Source organism: Dreissena polymorpha, chromosome 7 (assembly GCF_020536995.1).
Source record: "Dreissena polymorpha isolate Duluth1 chromosome 7, UMN_Dpol_1.0, whole genome shotgun sequence".
NCBI lineage: Eukaryota > Metazoa > Mollusca > Bivalvia > Myida > Dreissenidae > Dreissena > Dreissena polymorpha.
The window spans coordinates 109,923,685-109,941,595 of record NC_068361.1 but is presented as its reverse complement, the minus strand read 5'-3'; the positions used below and the strand labels follow the sequence as shown (position 1 = coordinate 109,941,595).

At 36.5% G+C, this 17,911-nt stretch overlaps 1 protein-coding gene across 2 annotated transcripts in view; it reads left to right on the top strand.

Annotated features, from left to right (window-relative positions):
- Nucleotides 1–13,956, top strand: part of LOC127838267 (hemicentin-2-like) — a 15,550-nt gene extending 1,594 nt beyond the window's left edge. For both annotated transcript variants that reach the window (XM_052365894.1, XM_052365895.1), the window contains 8 exons: nt 9,719–10,015; nt 10,261–10,557; nt 10,791–11,093; nt 11,388–11,681; nt 11,829–11,933; nt 12,322–12,370; nt 12,972–13,009; nt 13,346–13,956. In XM_052365894.1, coding sequence (XP_052221854.1) covers nt 9,719–10,015; nt 10,261–10,557; nt 10,791–11,093; nt 11,388–11,681; nt 11,829–11,933; nt 12,322–12,370; nt 12,972–13,009; nt 13,346–13,521 — 1,559 coding nt within the window. In that variant the 3' untranslated portion in view covers nt 13,522–13,956. The remainder of the gene's footprint in view (nt 1–9,718; nt 10,016–10,260; nt 10,558–10,790; nt 11,094–11,387; nt 11,682–11,828; nt 11,934–12,321; nt 12,371–12,971; nt 13,010–13,345) is intronic.
- The last annotated feature ends 3,955 nt before the right edge of the window (nt 13,957–17,911 follow it).

The window sequence follows — 17,911 nt, the reverse complement described above, 5'->3', positions numbered from 1 at the left end:
TTTCGCTCTTAACTACGATAAACCTGATAACTGCCGCATCTGCCGCATCTGCGCGAGAAAGAGTTGTATACTTTATGCAAGAGGTTTGAGTTCTTCAACTATATTCATTCACAAATGGAAACATAATGCAAATATCGTGTTAAATGGAATATTTGTGAACGGAGCGTATGTAGAAAAAAAAACAATAAACAATGCTTGTATCATACGTGTCGCGGAAGAGAGTGTTTATGAATAATTAAAATAGTCCACTATCTGCTGCGTCTTAATGACGTAGTATTTTTGCCCAGCACAGGTCATTCATAATTTGAAGCTATTAATAGATGCGGAAAAATCAAACTTCTACTGATAAACAAGTATAGTTGGATGTTGCGTAACCTCGCTCATAGTGTATGCTACTACAGCGGGGTTAAATTTGATATGTCATGTTCTCAACAGATAGCGGCGATCTTTTGTATTCACGGGTGCTAACAACGCAATAGTTGACTTGTTAGTCGCATATTCACCGCATGAAATGTGTGTTATCATTGTCAAATCACACATTAGTGTACGTAGATAAAAATTTATCTACGGGAGGGCACATCAGGTGTGCCCTCACATGCTTTATTATGAGTCTATTTCTTCACCATCGAAATATATCGTATTTACATAATTGATTAATACACACTTTTCTTTCGACACATTTAAATCACACTTTCATAACCGCGTCATGCGAAAATGGGTCTTATGCGTTTAGGCCAGCGTATCTTTAGCCAAACCTGTGCATTTGCACAGTCTGGTCAGAGGCGATGCTGTTCGCTATATAATCACTCAATGTGTTATTGTCTCCTTATGTATCTCCTGACCAGACTGTGAGATGCGCAGGCTGAGTGGGCTATATATATGATGGGCGTATATGGAATAAGACCCATTTTCGCATGACGAGGGTCATTAAAAATCTCATTGCGAATTGTAAATTCACACATTTTAGCACAATGCTTTTCGATACAAACTGAATTTAAAATAGCAAACTTGTAAATAAGGGCAGCCTATCCAGGCGTTCAGGAACGATTTCCAGACGTGCCGACTGAGTACGGCAAACATTTGTGGTTGGATAATTAAACGATGTTCCTCGTAATATTTGTTTTCTCATCTTGAAAGCAACACTAAGTTTATCGATAGTCAATTATTTATTCCCCGGACGATTTAGTGAACGAGTACTGACCCTGAAATTTTGCAAGATGAATTTTAACGCGCAATTATAACTGGGCCACAATATGTGTAGTTTGAACATACATAGATAAGTCCGAAATTTCTTACACAGAACAGTGCATCACCATTTGCGGTGAGCACAGACACAGTGGTGTGGCCAAATTTCAGAGGTTTTATCTCGAATCAGCCAATGAAATATTCGAATATATTCATGCGTATCTGCTGTCGTTATGTAAAAGTCATTTAAGGGAAAAAAACTGGGTAAAACAGCTACGCCGAAAACGCGAATAAGTTCTCTATACCCATTTTTAGGTCAGAGTTGTTCACACCGTATGAAATTCTAGGGTAAACAACAAAGCATAAACAACAAAGTACGGGTCAACGGGGCTGTATGACAACCTATTCAATGGGACATGCGTATACGGGAGCTTACCGGCTTTAAGTGAGTTAGTTGGAACTTACTTCCAATATGGCGTCTTTTTTGTCTTTTGGGTGAAGGAGTAGCGGATATTTTCACCCGGTAAGCCAGTTTATATTTATATTTCTTTTAAATGAATAGCCATTTCGGCTCTTCGGTGTGTTTGTTCTTCCCTCGGTTGTTTGTTTCAATACTATAGACGCCGGAATACAAAAGTTTTTGAAGCAAAACCGTCGACAAATTTGTCGTTTAATTTCTTTAATTTTTTGGATATCGAATATCAGTTTCCCTCATAATACAAAGTATTTGTGCATGTTTACAGTAAAATATAGCACAAATCACGATTATGTTATTATCTCGACGCATTTTGTGTCTATTAAATCATTTATTGCCGAATTATAACAGTTTAATGCCGAATTATAACGGTTTAACCTCCCTTTTAGGAACCGACTTCCTTTAAAGCTAATTTTGGGACTTGACTTCCAAGTGACAATCTGTTCTTTCCTATGTTAGAAGGTTTTAAACGAAATAATTGTCGTGATTGATTTGGTGCGAACGTTTTGTTGGACATTTTTTCTTTAGAGATCAAGAGTTATCTTTTTTTTAAATATTTGTATTAATTGATATATTTTTTTTTCTCACATACTAAACGCTAACATTTGGTGTGCGTAATCTAAGGCATTTGACGGTATTGTTTACACAGTGTAATTTGTACCTGTTTACTTAACAAATATGAACATACTTATGTTTGAATATACCTCAAACGGAATATACTATGCTGACTATATGTTATTCTATGCAAACTATTTCCAGGTATCAAGACGCCAGTTAAAGACGTTGAGGATGCCAAGATAAAAAAAAAGAAGGCGTTACGAAGTGTGTACCGCTATAGAAAGCGAAAGGAACATGAAAACCCACCAATTTAACAAAAAATATTACGTCGAAGTACCACGCCTGTTAAACTCACAAAACAATCACATATACATGCAATATTAGTGTAATGAAAAACAGAAAAGGGTAAAGCTGGTTCGATACTATTATAACGTTGGTGTATCCAAGTACTACCATTATTGCGATTCGGAATGCCTGAAGCAATTTGGAATACCTGACGCTTGCTTAGAAGATGCATGTCACAGGATGTTTTTATATTGATTTGTTTTAAATATTAACTGTTTGTTTAATACAATAATATTTGACGCGTTTTCGATAACGTTACTGATACGTGTATGTGACTTTTATGTGACACATTTTGGACGACCTTTTTTTAAAACAAGTTCTGAGTTGGTGGATATATTATAATCGCAAAAAGTGAACTTGAAGTGGATATAAATACGTGCAAATGCAATACACGATATGATTTCAGTAGAAGGGATCAATATATACATGTAAATTTTTTCTCTTTTATACTTATGTGAATACATATTATTTGAGACTGTTGTATTGAGGAAATAAAGTATTGGTTCACTTAGATTTGTTATTTCGTTTGTTCCTAACATTGCCTTCTAATCTTAAGTCACGTTAATATATCAAATGCATAACGAATTCATTCCGACCCCAATGTATGTAAGTGCTGAATACACTTTAAAATGTAGGCAGAAATGACGTACATGTAACACAGATGATGGTTTACCATTATTTTAATTTAAAAAAACGTGAGAAACTAGCATCATAACATATACGGAACAAAACGTGTAATTAAGTAGCACTCATAGCAATTATATGTCAGACGTGTCTATTTAGACTTTATAAAAAAGCACTACAAACATAAGCTGTACATGTTCCAGTTTGTTTCGTGTTTTTTATTTGCAGTTGAGTCCGGCTCTGTTGAAGGATTCTTTCTTGCATTTTCTATTAAAATCATGTGGTCCATGAATGGGGCATGGTATTTCAATCCCCCAGAATGTAAAATTCCTCATAACATATACTGCAAAGAAAGATGCACTTATTTTCACCCTTTAACCTGCATTTTCTGAAAAGACAGTAGAATAATGGTTAAACAAACGTTCATATCAGAATAAGGTCGACACGTCATAAAATACATTAAATTAATTATTATGCCCCCGGATCGAAAGATCGGGTATATTGTTTTGGGCCTGTCTGTCTGTCTGTCATTGTGTCAGTCAGTCATTGTATGTGTGTGTCACAAAACTTGAACCTTGGTTAAACTTTTATAACTCTTGCAATATTGAAGATAGCAACTTCATATATGGCATGCATTTGTCTCTCATAAAGCTGCACATTTTGAGTGGTGATAGGTCAAGGACATCGTTCAAGGTCAAAGGTCTAATTTATGGATTCAAAGCGGCGCAATAGAGGGCATTGTGTTTCTGACAAACACATCTCTTGTTATATTACTGAAAGGCTGATAAACGTTCTATTATCTCGTACATTAGCCACCCAACAACCCATCTGCTTAAAAATAGATGAATTTATTTAAGGTAGCGCACCCCGAATGGGCACATTTCCAAATATAATCTAATTAATTATTTTCTTAATCAGCATCATTTCAATGAACTACATGCAAAGTTGTAGGTAGGCTTTCCATGCTTTTTAAAAGATATATACCGATTTTTTCAAAACCACCCACGCTCGGCTTTTGTCCAGTTTATTTTCACCCCTGGGGTATATAAAAGTTCCATAATTCATTAAAATTTCCAAATATGGGCATGCGGTTGGTGTGTACAGATGCAGTAAAGGTGTTTAAAGTTTAAACAAGATGAAATAAGTATTCTTTACAGACATTTATTTTTTACAATTTTTTATCTATGGAATAGCGCCATGAAATGTAAGTGATTTCAGCCAAGAAAAAATTGGGTCGGTTAAAAACGAAGTGTCATAAAATTTTAAATAGTATCATTTAAGTTATATTTTAAACTAAGTTTTTATAGAAACACTATATACAGCAAAAATACCAAGAAATAGACAGATTTACCGTTTACTTTTTGAAATAAAAAAAAATGCAACATGCATCATTCGTATTTTATAGGGCTGTAACGAATACACTAGGTGACGAATACGATACGTATCACGAATACAGGGTGGCGAATACGAATATTTATTCGCGAATATGAATTTCAATGAACAAAAGGAATTCTGACAACTTGACATGACATTATATAGTATGAAACTATGAGTATTTGTCAATTTGATTAATTGAGTATCATTGCATACTGAAAATATGAAATATAACACTTTGAAATAACAAAACACTGACTAGAACCGCTTAAACTTTTAACACAGTTTTAAAACAGGATTCCTCTTTTGCGCCGCTTTGAAGCTACATATTTGCCTTTTAAACCTTGAAGGATGACCATGACCTTTCACCACTCAAAATGTGCAGCTCCATGAGATACACATGCATGCCAAATATCAAGTTGCTATCTTCAATATTGAAATAGTTATTGCAAATGTTAAAGTTGGCGCAAACAAACTCACAAACAATATTGCAAAAGTTATTGCAAATGTTAAAGTTGGCGCAAACAAACACACAAACAAACCAACAGACAGGGCAAAAACAATATGTCCCCCACTTGAGTAAAACAATTAAGGAACTTGACATGCTAGGTTTAATATGTGTTGATATGTTGTACAATAATTGTCCTAAAGATAAACAACAAAGAAATTCCATCTGCTAATCCTTTGTGTGTATATGTTTGAGCATCAGATCACTCGTACATGTATTTACCTAAATAAACATTAAACAGCCATCGAAAGATTTTTCAATTCAATGTCGTAAATATTTAACCGGTGCCCGCCATTTTTGTTGATAATCTCACTGTGTAACATAGTGGGTGTGGTAAACATGGTGAAAAACGCCGGAATAAGGAGAATAACATTTAAATATAGGGGTTTATTGTATGAACCTTCATTTGTAAGGTAGGATAAGATGATTAAACTTTCAAACTCGAAACCACGTTGCTTGTATTTGTCAAATATTCGGTTCGGGGGTGGCGAATAACGAATACGATTCGTCCACAGCCGTATTTGAGTAATTCGAATATTCGAAGGTATCGTTACAGCCCTAGTATTTTCAGCAGTAAATCACCCAATTTAGCCATAACGTGGTTTTAATTTAAAAATTGAAGGATGTGCATACAAAATTCAACATATTTAACAATAAACTAGCTTATATGCTATATTAAATCAAATTACGTTAGAAAAGAAATAAAACGCGTCGCAAAAAGTATGCGATGTCGGCAGGATTCGAACCTGGCGCGGGAAGATCCCAAAAGAGTTCTAGTCCATCGCCTCAACCACTCGGCCACAACAACTTCACATTATTGCAAGCTTAAATTAGATATCAATAAGTAAACAGTTAAAAAAGGCTCGTCGAAAAAATCGCGAAATCGTATTTTTCAGATGATATTTGGATCAAAGTCAATATTTAGTGTGAAAATAGTGTATTCTAAAGGAATTACGTAAACATATATCAAAATTCGAAGTTTGAAAAAAATAAAATGCATCTCTCGGAAATAACCGATCATTAAAGATCGGCAATGATCGTAAAATAAATCGCGGGAAATCATTAGGGGTGCGCTACCTTAATTGGTCGGCATGTTTTTCGTACAGCATCTACAGTAAGTAACGTGATTAAGAAAACACTTATATTGGACCACAAAACATTCTATAAAACTATAATATTGAAGTACACATATACACTTAATTAAAGATGGGTAGGTATTTCGTGTCAAGCTTTTTAACATATGAAAGAGCTGTTTGTCATTTGGAAGTCAGGTCCCAAAATGTGCTTAAAAGGAAGTCAGTTCCAAAAGGGGGGTTAAGCCTCTCAAGAACAAAACAGCACGCGCAATATAGTATTCCCTAACGTACGATAACATAAAGTCGTCGGGCATATACACATTGGTCTGGTTTGGGCTTGTAAGATACTTGCAACGGTTCTCCGTTTGGTTTTGTATTTTAGCGGTTACTATATCGTAGCGCAAAGTATCAAGTTAAGGTGCACACTGTTATTGATTGTGATGAAATAAATAGGTTTTCAAAGAAGGGGTGGGTCTGACGATTTTTTATTTAATGAAGCATTGTGTCGTCAAGGAAATTATTGTTAAGTCGTCATGTATCCCTAAAGTCGTCATTTCACCTAGTTAAAAAAAGAGAAAAAAACGATTCCCTAATACAGTGTTTTAAAACATGAAACATGAAATTAACAAAACCAATCTTTGTATGTTGCATACATACACCAAGCATATTAAAGGGGCTGTCCAACATATTGCATGTATTGAAGCTTGTAATTAATTGCTTTATATTGATAAATTTAAACATTTGAACTAAAAATGTCCAGTAAAAAAAAACAAGAATACAATTTTAAAAAGGTAACCCTCAACAGGGGCTCGAACCACTGACCCCTGGAGTCATGGAGTAAAAAGTCTCCCGCCTAGACCACTCGACCATCCATGGTCATGCTTAGAGCGGATGTAGTTTTTACTTATATAAGCAATCCTCGAAGTATCCCAAAATAAAACGACAACAACAAAACTTTCCAAATTATTAAATCGTTTCGCGTCGCACGACGCTTTATAACTTTCAGGTTTTAAAATCATCAAATGATACATATAATTGATATTTAAGAGCATGGTAAATGGTCAGTATCACTATTTCCTCAAAAATATCATAACTTAAACGAAAATGTGCGAATCTGAAACGACTTTTTTTTTGTCAATTTAACAATCTGTTGGACGGCCCCTTTAAAATCGTCAACCATGACGTTCAAGATAATACGCTTAATTGTCATTATAATATTAATGCGAACTGAAACAAGAAAGTAATGAATGTCTAACAGCAGCAAATGTAGTTAACCAACTGGCATTAATTAATGGTAACGTTACACTTAAACAGTTACACACAATATTAGTTTAATCTCCCTTTTAAACATTTCGATAAAAATAGTTTTTTGGAAAGTGTCGTACACAAACTATGAAAATAACTGTGATACTATTAAAATAGCATTGTGATATTAACGCTGCGGTAACAATAATACTTTGACATACTATGATAATGATAAAGAGTAAATTAATTATTTTAATTCCATGCTTTTGATGTAGATGCATGTATGCATCTGCGCTGTCAATGCTGCAGTTATAACACTGCTCAAAGTTGCGTTATTTTTCGTGGTGTCAATGTACACTCCATCGCAGCAAGTGCGACCTCGAGATCAATTGAGTTTGGATCAACGTCAGTAAATAACGGAGCAGCAACGTTTGGTCAACGGCATTAGGGTTGAACGGAAATATTCCGCATTTTCGAAAGCCCTATGTGATGCAATAAATTGAGAAACTTTTCTCAAAATAGCATTAAAAACAGCACTGACTTTTTTATTTTTACAAATGTATATCCAAACATCTGACTTGATCATTTTGGCTTGGCTGACCATCTTAACTGTTTCGATTGTCATTTTTCGATACACTGCAACGTCAAAGGGTTGAGTAATATGAGTTGTCTTTGAGGGCAAACACATGTGGATAACATCGTTCGCTATAGCTGATCATATGAGCGGAAGGCTAATGTAAGAGGAAGCTCCATCCAGAATCAGAAGTATTGGGCGCTGAGGTACTGCATGCGCCAACAATGTTTTCTCGATCCACTGTAAGAAGAGGGTCTCATCCATGAAGCCGCTGTCAAAGCAGGCGTAGCTCGCGTTCACTGGACCCAGGCGATGGTACGGCCCTCCTGGCAAGGTGTTGGTGAAGATAATCATAGGTGGCAACGCATGGCCAGCATCGTTCATGCAGCAGTGTACAGATATATGTTCATTTGTTGCCACAGACAGTGAATGGGTATGAATGCTTATTTCTTGTCGGAACAATGACCTTTTGACCAGCCGATTTATTCTGGAAAAGCGCAGCTTCGTCGCAATTATATATATATATATATATATATATATATATATATATATATATATATATATATATATATATATATATATATATATATATATATATATACGATCAGGCTTGTCAGTCAATTCATTGATCTCCAGTGTCTCTTTCAAAATAGAAAAGTACTCTCGTAGGGCATTCACACTACCTAATGAGGCCCTCCCTCTGTCCAATGAATCAAGGCGACGAAATCCTAATCCAGGAAGCCTGAACTTAAAGCCGTTCCACCAAATTCGAGATGGACCCGAGTCTGAAAATACATCCCCCTGCCACGTTCCTAAGCGAACCCAATTAATTGCTGGATTGATAGCGGAAACCTACGGTTAGCCATGTACCCAATATAGCTTACGAGTGCAGCTTCCTCGTCCGTTGTCAGTGCCGTGTCATTTTAGCATCCAGTGCAACTTTTCCACTTATCCTATCTGACAATGTCATTCTTGGCACTCCAAATGTTTCGGCTGCTGAAGAAACTGACATCCCCCCCCTTCTTTATAGCAGTATATGACGAAATCATAAGTTCCACAGACCATGTGCGTAATTTTGATGGATGATTTTCCATTTCTGCAACAATGTCAGAATCATGTAATTATGTAATTTCTCGATTTTCAGTTATGTATTTTAATATATTTTGTTACACAAAACTAAAATCTAAAATATTATTTTTAACTTTACTTTTAACTTTATGCTCAACTCAGTTGTTTTTTGTTGCTGATTTTTTTTTCAAAAAAGTGTTCATCATATGCTTATTCCTTTAGTCGTCATAATGTATCAAAAGTCGTCAGTGACAGATGTATCTTTTTGTTTGCTTCTTATTATACTTAATCGTTATCAACAAAAGGTTATTAGGTTATTCCATGTATGTTTGTGCCTTTGGGTTTATTCAGACATGTTAAACAATGGCGACTATGACCCACGTGGCTTTCGCCTTAACACACCGTCGCAGCACTGTATCATTCAACCATGTACAAACCGCGGACAAAAAGTGTGGTCTTGGAAAGCCTAAGAATTTAATGATTCAAAATCCTGGTCTCATTGACACATATGAAAAGGCAAAAAAGAGATTATTTACCTTTTCCATGAACGCGGGCTTCAAACTCTCGGGGGTAATCAAGGGATAGAATTCGATACTTAAAATAAATGACGACTTTAGGTAGTCAAATGCACATCAATGTCTTCATTTTCAAATAATATATAGCAGTATATCATAAATGTATTTAAGTGAACCTGACATCAGTGTTAATGACTCCGAACGCCCAAACGTTTCCAAAATACAACGAGCCCGCCCTTTACACGTGCACCACATCGTCAACCAAACCAGGTGCGACGATACATTGGTTTGAAGACGTACGCAACATCACCGACATGTCGAGTTCTACATATGACTCTTACATTTCGACAAGTGTCCTTAGATATCTTCCAATGGCCAAACGTGAAGCGAACGTTTCCTGCGTTGCAATGTACAAGTACCGAGAACACCACATATCTATTATGAAATCAACAAAAGTCTTTGTACAATGTAGGTCATCTTTTATTGGCAAGTCAATAAAAGTGTTTAGATAGACTGCGTGTGGAACGAGGATTAATCGCATATTTTCCAATTGTGTATTGCTATTTGTTATACTACAGTAACACATATATTGTATGTTCATAACCGGTATTTGTTAAACTAATTACAACGTATAAATGTGTGTTCTCTTGCGTGAATAAGCTCCGTTTGAATTTATATATATATATATGTGTGTGTGTGTTATTATATTTTAGTTCCCGTTTCCAAACCAACAATTTCAATGTACAACGTCAATGTATCAGACACAATCATAGTTCTAGAGGGGGAAACGGTTCGAGTTCAATGCCTCTCTGAGGGATTTCCTACCCCTGCGTATGCCTGGAATTTTAAAGGGCACATAACAGATGGTCACATACTAGAGTTGAAAATCAAACGAACAGAAAATGGAAGTGCACTGAGGTGCTCAGTATCTAATCTATTGCTGACGATAAACGGAAGCAAAACTGCCACGTCATATACGTATTGGGCGGACATCGTTCTCCAAGTATTGTGTAAGGCAGTTTCAAGTTATGCGTACACATATAATCGATAAGAATACTATTTTGTTTCAGTGAAAATACATATATCTTACTCCTTGACAAAATGGAAAAGAACAAAAACCGTGTCAATGATAAATTGTTTCTAAAATAATTCAACAATTCACGTTTATATTGAAATAACATATGCTTGCAATAATGCACTGCTATAAAACTCAATTCAAATCTCAACTTTTTTGCGTTTACAGATAAACCCGACAAACCAGCAGTTCTCGTCAAAACCTGCAACAATACCAGTGTTCCTCTGAATGGGTCTCTGACATTGCTTGAAGGAGAAAGCTTTGAAATGTCATGTTCTGCACATGGATACCCTATGCCTGCCATTAACTGGATTCCGCGACTTGACGGCTACGAGAATATACTCAGATCGAATCGTGTTTCTTACAAACAAAGAGGGACCTATGCGTGTGTTGCAGAGAACGCCATGAACATTACTGCTACTGGTAAAATAGTTGGGCGGAATAATGTAACGGTATTCTTGGATATTAGAGGTATATTTAAATCCACAATTCTTACATAAAGCACATTTAGCAAACGGATTACACGATTTTAACATTATATCTTTAATATTAAATACTTCGGAGACAACAAAAATTCATAACTATTAGTAAAATTACTTTAAAACGTTAAACACCAATCATGTATTGCTACTATGTTTATATTTAAAGTTGAGCTATATTTTATACAAACATTCAAACTATTTCGAGGGGGATTTTTCTAAGACCAAATTAATCCTAACGCCACACCATTCAATTATTATACACTTATCTATTACTATTGTATAGCACCTCCGCATCCTCCTGAACAGGCTCATGTTTTAGCTGACTCATTGACCGAGAATTCCGTAAAAATAGAGTGGGTACCAAGCAAAAACGGTGATATCTCTGAGACATTCACTCTACTTTGGAAAGAGGAAAATATACATTACTGGAATGCAATTACCATCCCTTCGCCTACAACGAGTTTTTATTTGCAAGGCTTGGTACCAGGAAAGAAGTACGAAGTAAAATTAACGGCTGAAAATATTGCTGGAAAATCAAACGGAACCGACATAGTCGCCTTTCAAACTGACACTTCCGGTGCGTGCCTTTTATCATGATAAATGTTTAATAAGATCGTTGTTACCTATTTTCTATATTGCATTTTACAGTAAGGTCATGTTTTTTAAACCAGTTGATTCAGGTATTTTAGTCTGATATATCAATCATTAGTTTTTGTCATTCAAGCGCAAGTTGCTTCTATTGTTGGAGGAGTCGTTGGCGGCTGTTCCGGACTTGGGATCATGTGTGCGCTGACTTTCGTAATATACCGAAAATACCTTGTGGGGAGAAGTAAATATACCAAATATGTTTTTTCATAGAAAATATATAGTATTTACTATTAATACTAGTTAAAAGTTGCCATAATTCGATTAGGTTGATTGTTGTAAGAGAAGGGAAGAATGTTTGGGAAGTTTCAGCAAGAATGGTAATGTCATACTAACAATTACTAGCTGGAATATGGAAGATGATACTTACCACTACAGAAAACAAACACAATAAAAGTTATTAAACAACATTTAGTAAAACACAGTGTTCATTTCAATTGAAATGTGAATATATGTCCATTAATTATGCGTCAAATTTCTAAGTTAACCTTCCGAGTGGATACTGTTGACCTAGTGTATCTGATGCGTTCTTCTCTTAGAATCTTGAAATATAGTGTTGTTTTGTTTTACAGACAAACAGCCTTTGCAAAGTAATGCATACGAGGATATAACGAAGGCAAGGTAGGCAGGCACATATATTGTAATTAATATGTATTAGTAGAGCTATTTATTGTCATATTCTTTCGACATGTTAAAGCGCTCGGCTACAGATTTGCGTACATTTTGACATCGTCATTTTGTTTCATTATGTTTCGAATAACATTCGTCAGGATTTAAAACCGTGTGCTATGTGAGATAAATCTTCCACAATAAACAATCGTATTGTATCGCTACAGTATGTTAATGATACAAGCACAATTTAGCGCTTAAAGCGGAACTGTGCGAAAAATACTGATCTGGTCCAAACCTTTATGCAGAAGTATTCATACGGTAAATACAAGGTTGAAGTTATGTTTGACATCTGAACGTGCAGATGTGTGGATGATTTTGTGTAACTTCATTTAGATTTGATTTACATGCAGTTAAATGAAGGTTTTGTTAATGCAACTTTTGCTTTAGGACCGATAGTTAAGTGGTATGATAATGTTGATGATTATAATAATGATAATGATGATAATGTTGTTGTTGAGAACAATTATGTTTATGATGGTGAAGAAGAACAAAATATTAGAGTTAAGTGTACACCATTACCCTATGCAATTGTTTTATTTGTATGTTTAAGATCACCAACAATGGACCTCGAAAGCTATTATACATCAGGTACTGTAATAATACCATCAATCATTTAACTTCAGTCGACTAAATGAATGCTGAACTCTGTCGAAGAACCGATTTATTGCTCGATTACCTAATAGTTAAAACAGTGTACTGCGACATTTCACATGAACAATTATTGTCATTATTTAGAAGAAATTCGCATTTTGTAAAACGGCTTGTTTTAAAGTTTTAAAGTTTTACGCCAGTTTATAATTAAAACAAAAACATGAATATGTAAACAAAATACCTGCTTAACACCATAGCGAATCATGTATATCGAAAATATATAATACAATAAGCACCGTTGATAATCTGTTCACATATGCTTTGTAATTATAGCTGGTCCAGTGAGCGAATGCTATGAGGAAACCGGTTTCCATGGACGAATCAACCCCACTTACTTAAAAGATGTGCCACAAGAACAAGAGGAAAGCTACGAGTATGTAGCGAACCCCAAGTCGAAGAAGAAAGACGTGACGCCAACGCAGTACGACAGCCGTATCTATTCGAATTAGCCGGGACAGTGGAGAAATTATTTCGCTATGCATTTAACCAATATTGCATCAAGGAAATAACGGAACCATCACTTATGCTGTGTTGATAAATAAGCGATGGCAATACAAGTATATGTACATATACACTTAATGAAACCTTTACGGATTTTATTTCAATATGGGATGAATAGCTTTATGATAAAATCTGGACCTATTTGTGTGGGCATTGTCATGTCTGATCATTAAACACATAACCGAATCGTTGTTTCTGGTTGGAAAGCATTGCGAGTTGAATTTGCAATTATAAATTCAAAACGTTGTTGTAATGCAATAATGTGCAGTATATGCGGTTATAGTTATTACTCCGTTGTGTTTTAAACTTCCGTAACCACTTTATGCTGTAGAAACTCTTTATTTTCTGAGCCAGCTTTCACAAATTCATGTGTCGAAATGCCATATTGTTGTTTTGTTTATTATATTTTGTCTTTAAATGTGTAGATATTTGCTTCAATTCCAAGTAAAACTGAACTTTACAAATAACGGAACATTATTAACTTTGGCGTTTCTGAAAATACTTATGAATATTAAAGGTCAACGGTTTTTTATATGGTCTATACTAACCCAAATGTGTATGTTTGGAAGATTGAACTAAGTCTATCGATTGAAAGGCAACGAGACAGAGTTAAAATGGCCTGGCTTCAATAATAACTTCGTGTCCACACACTAACTTCAGCGCTTTAATTTGCATCGAGTAAATTAATCATTTTAAGTTTTACTGGTTGGATAAATCAGTTGTTGAGATAAGTATCGAGATTCAAGTTTAACAGAATTATCTTAACAATTGCCATTTTTGGCGGCAAGGCACCACGTCGGGGATGGGGGAAGGTCATACAAGTAACATGTTTGTGTAACATATTCATTCATGAATATCTTGTCTGCTGAATAACTTAGCCATTTAAGACTTAAACTATTCAAAGGTTAGAAGCGTAATGATATTTAATATACATTCAACGTCGTCCCTCATATCTCTCCCCAACGGCCATACCGGTGAAGAGAAAGGCTGATAAACTAGAGCAGATTACATAATATTTGCACAATTAAAGCACAAGCGTGGAATGCAATGCGATGCTGGTAAATGTGTTTAATTAATATGAAGGATAAACAGACACCACCTGGCTTGACTGCTCAACTAACACTGAGCTGCACTCACTGGCTGGGAATGTTTTCGTGTTTACTTTGTAAGAACGGCCGTGATAAAGGCAACTATTACATGAAGCTTAATACACACGTTAAATATAATAATATAAAAACAAGAAAAAACTTTTTATTATTGAGGAATTATAAAATATGATATTTAATATGAAAACTACCATTATTTTCGCACATGTATCCTTATTCACCGCCAATATATATTTGGTTATTTTGGTGTTTCGTTGTACTTGATATGGGTAGAGTGACTTCCCTTGTGTATAATTCATTCATTGAAGTTGTTCAATAAACGTTTTGCCGAAGATTATCTTGTCTGTCAATCCTAAGGCTCCTACTAACTACTGGCGTGGTGGCAGCGGCTAAATACGAACCGACGCTTCATTCTGAACAGTAAGGCTATTTCTGAGCCAAAACATTCCAGATTGACGCTGATTTCTCCTTTATCAGTGGACTTGTAATCTTAAATATGGCAACACGTGCACCTAAACAGTGGTGCTTGACAAAAAGCGAAACCATAACTTCCTTTGAGTCTTGGAGGCAAAATCTTGAATATACCTTGTCGCTTGATGCTAATTTTGCTCCATTCCTCGTTGACGGTTTCACCTGGCTGAAGAAAACTCCAACTCAGGCTCTACGTGGTTTGGCAAATGATGGCGAAAACATCCCACAGGCTTCAAGACGATCTGCCCAGCAAAAGGTTACTCATCTTGAACTAATGCTTGGTCAGATTGCAAACTATTGCCCAGTGATTAGTAGAAATTCAATTGTGAAAAACTCTACTTCGATTCAATTTATTTGTCAGACAATACGCTCACACTTTGGGTTCCAACAGTCAGGTGCTCATTTTCTAGATTTGAATGACATTAAACTTGAGCCTGAAGAGAGACCTGAAGATCTCTTTCAGCGTATTACAAGTTTTGTTGAGGATAATTTGTTAAAGCGAGACGGTAACATCACTCATCACGGAGTAAATATAGACTCGGACGAGGAAATGTCCCCGTCACTTGAAAACATTATCGTTTTAATGTGGTTGCGTGCAATCAACCCTGGCCTTCCTGCTTTGATTAGACAGCGATATGGAACAGAGCTTCGATCTAAGACTATTGCTTCTATCAAGCCAGAGATATCTGTTGCCATGGATAGTCTTTTAGATGAGTTGGTTTCAATGCAAGACTCTAAGGTGCTGAGGACAGCCATGCAGAAATCAAAGGACTTTGTCAAAACAAAGCGCAATGGACCTGTTTGTCCTTTGTGTAAACAGGCCGGCCGCCCTCGATTTCAACACTTCTTAAGTGCATGTAAATTCTTACCTGAGGCTGACAAACTCTACATGGGCAAAATAAGACAGACCATTGAGGAGAACACAAGCGAGGAGGCTGTAGATCCTGACGATAGCTATAACAGTGAAGAGGATCAAAGTAAAAGCATGTTACGGGTTACTCCAGCAACCCGTCGTGTCAGTGCCAAAAGATCCCCAACCTTTAAAGTGTTCTATGGGCATAACACCCCCACAATAACTCTTGATTCTGGTGCTGAACTTAACATTATGAAGCTCTCAGTTGCGAAAAAGTTGGGTATCCATGTAATGAGTGCCTCTCAGACAGCTATTCAGGCTGATGGCATGACCCCTCTTCCTACCGTAGGTGAGGTACATATCAAGTTCACCAGGGGCTGCAGGCAGCTGTCTTTTGATGCATTAGTTGTAGACAAGTTTGATGTCGATGTACTAGGTGGTATCCCCTTCATGGAAGCGAACGATATATCTCTCCGACCATCGAAGCATGAAATCAGGATAGCATCTGATCCACCAATATTATATGGCCCTTCTGCTTCATCTAGTGACAGTAAACATGCAGATGGTTTAACAAAACGTCCGTATGTTTTACGAGTATCTTCTTCCAATACCATTGTGTGGCCAGGGGATTACATTGAGGTACAGTTACCCTCGACAGAAACACCAGACACAATTCTTGCTTTAGAGCCCAGATCTGACTGTGTCAACACAAACGGTTCCTGGCCCACCCCACAGATAATAGATGCCATTGATGGAAAGATTAGAATCCTAAATGATTCTGGGATTCCACAAAAGCTAGGCAAGCACGATCATTTTTGCCAGGTACTTCCAACTATCCCAATGGTATTAAATAACGTTGTGTCTGAACCTACCTTGTGTGAACCAGTATGCATTGAGAAATCCTCATCAAAAAGCATTGATATGGACCCTGACAACATTTTACCCAATGACATAAAAGTTCAATTTCATTCCCTTCATACCCTGTATGAGAGTGTTTTCAATGGAGACATTTCTGGATATAATGGAGCATGCGGACTTTTCGAAGCAAAAGTTAACATGGGACCCACACTACCGCCGCAACGTAAAGGAAGAGTACCTCAATATGCAAGAGACAAGCTTGTTGAGTTACAGGCTAAGTTTGATGACCTGGAAGAAAAAGGTGTTTTTGCTCGTCCAGAAGATGTTGACGTTAGTGTCGAATACTTGAACCCCTCATTTTTAGTGAAGAAGGCGCAGGGCAGTTACAGACTAGTTACCGCTTTCAGAGGTAGCAAGGTACAGCAAACCACAGCCATCTTTAATGCCAGATGTAGACACCATTTTGCGCACTATTGCACCGTGGAAATATTTAATTGTAACCGACCTGACCAGTGCTTTTTACCAGATACCCTTGAGCAAGGACTCTATGAAATATTGTGGTGTAGTTACACCATTCAAGGGTGTACGAGTGTATACAAGGACCGCGATGGGAATGCCAGGCTCTGAAACAGCACTTGAGGAGGTCATGTGCCGCGTACTAGGTGAATGTCTAGAAGACGGCATTGTACCTAAGCTGATGACCTTTATTGTGGTGCAGACACTCTGTCATCTCTCTTTGAAAATTGGAAGCGTGTTTTGACAGCACTAGACAAAGCAAACCTGAAATTATCGCCAACAAAGACAATCATATGTCCTACGACAACTACTATCTTGGGTTGGACATGGTCGAATGGCACACTTTCAGCAAGCAAACACAAATTATCAGCCTTGTGTACTTGTACTACTCCTGAAACTGTCAAGGGTTTGCGAAGTTTTATTGGTGCTTATAAGATCTTGGGCAGAGTGATCCCCAATACATCACGATACCTCTCTCAGCTTGAAGACGCTATCGCTGGTCGCCCTGGACAGGACAAAATTTCGTGGAGTGAT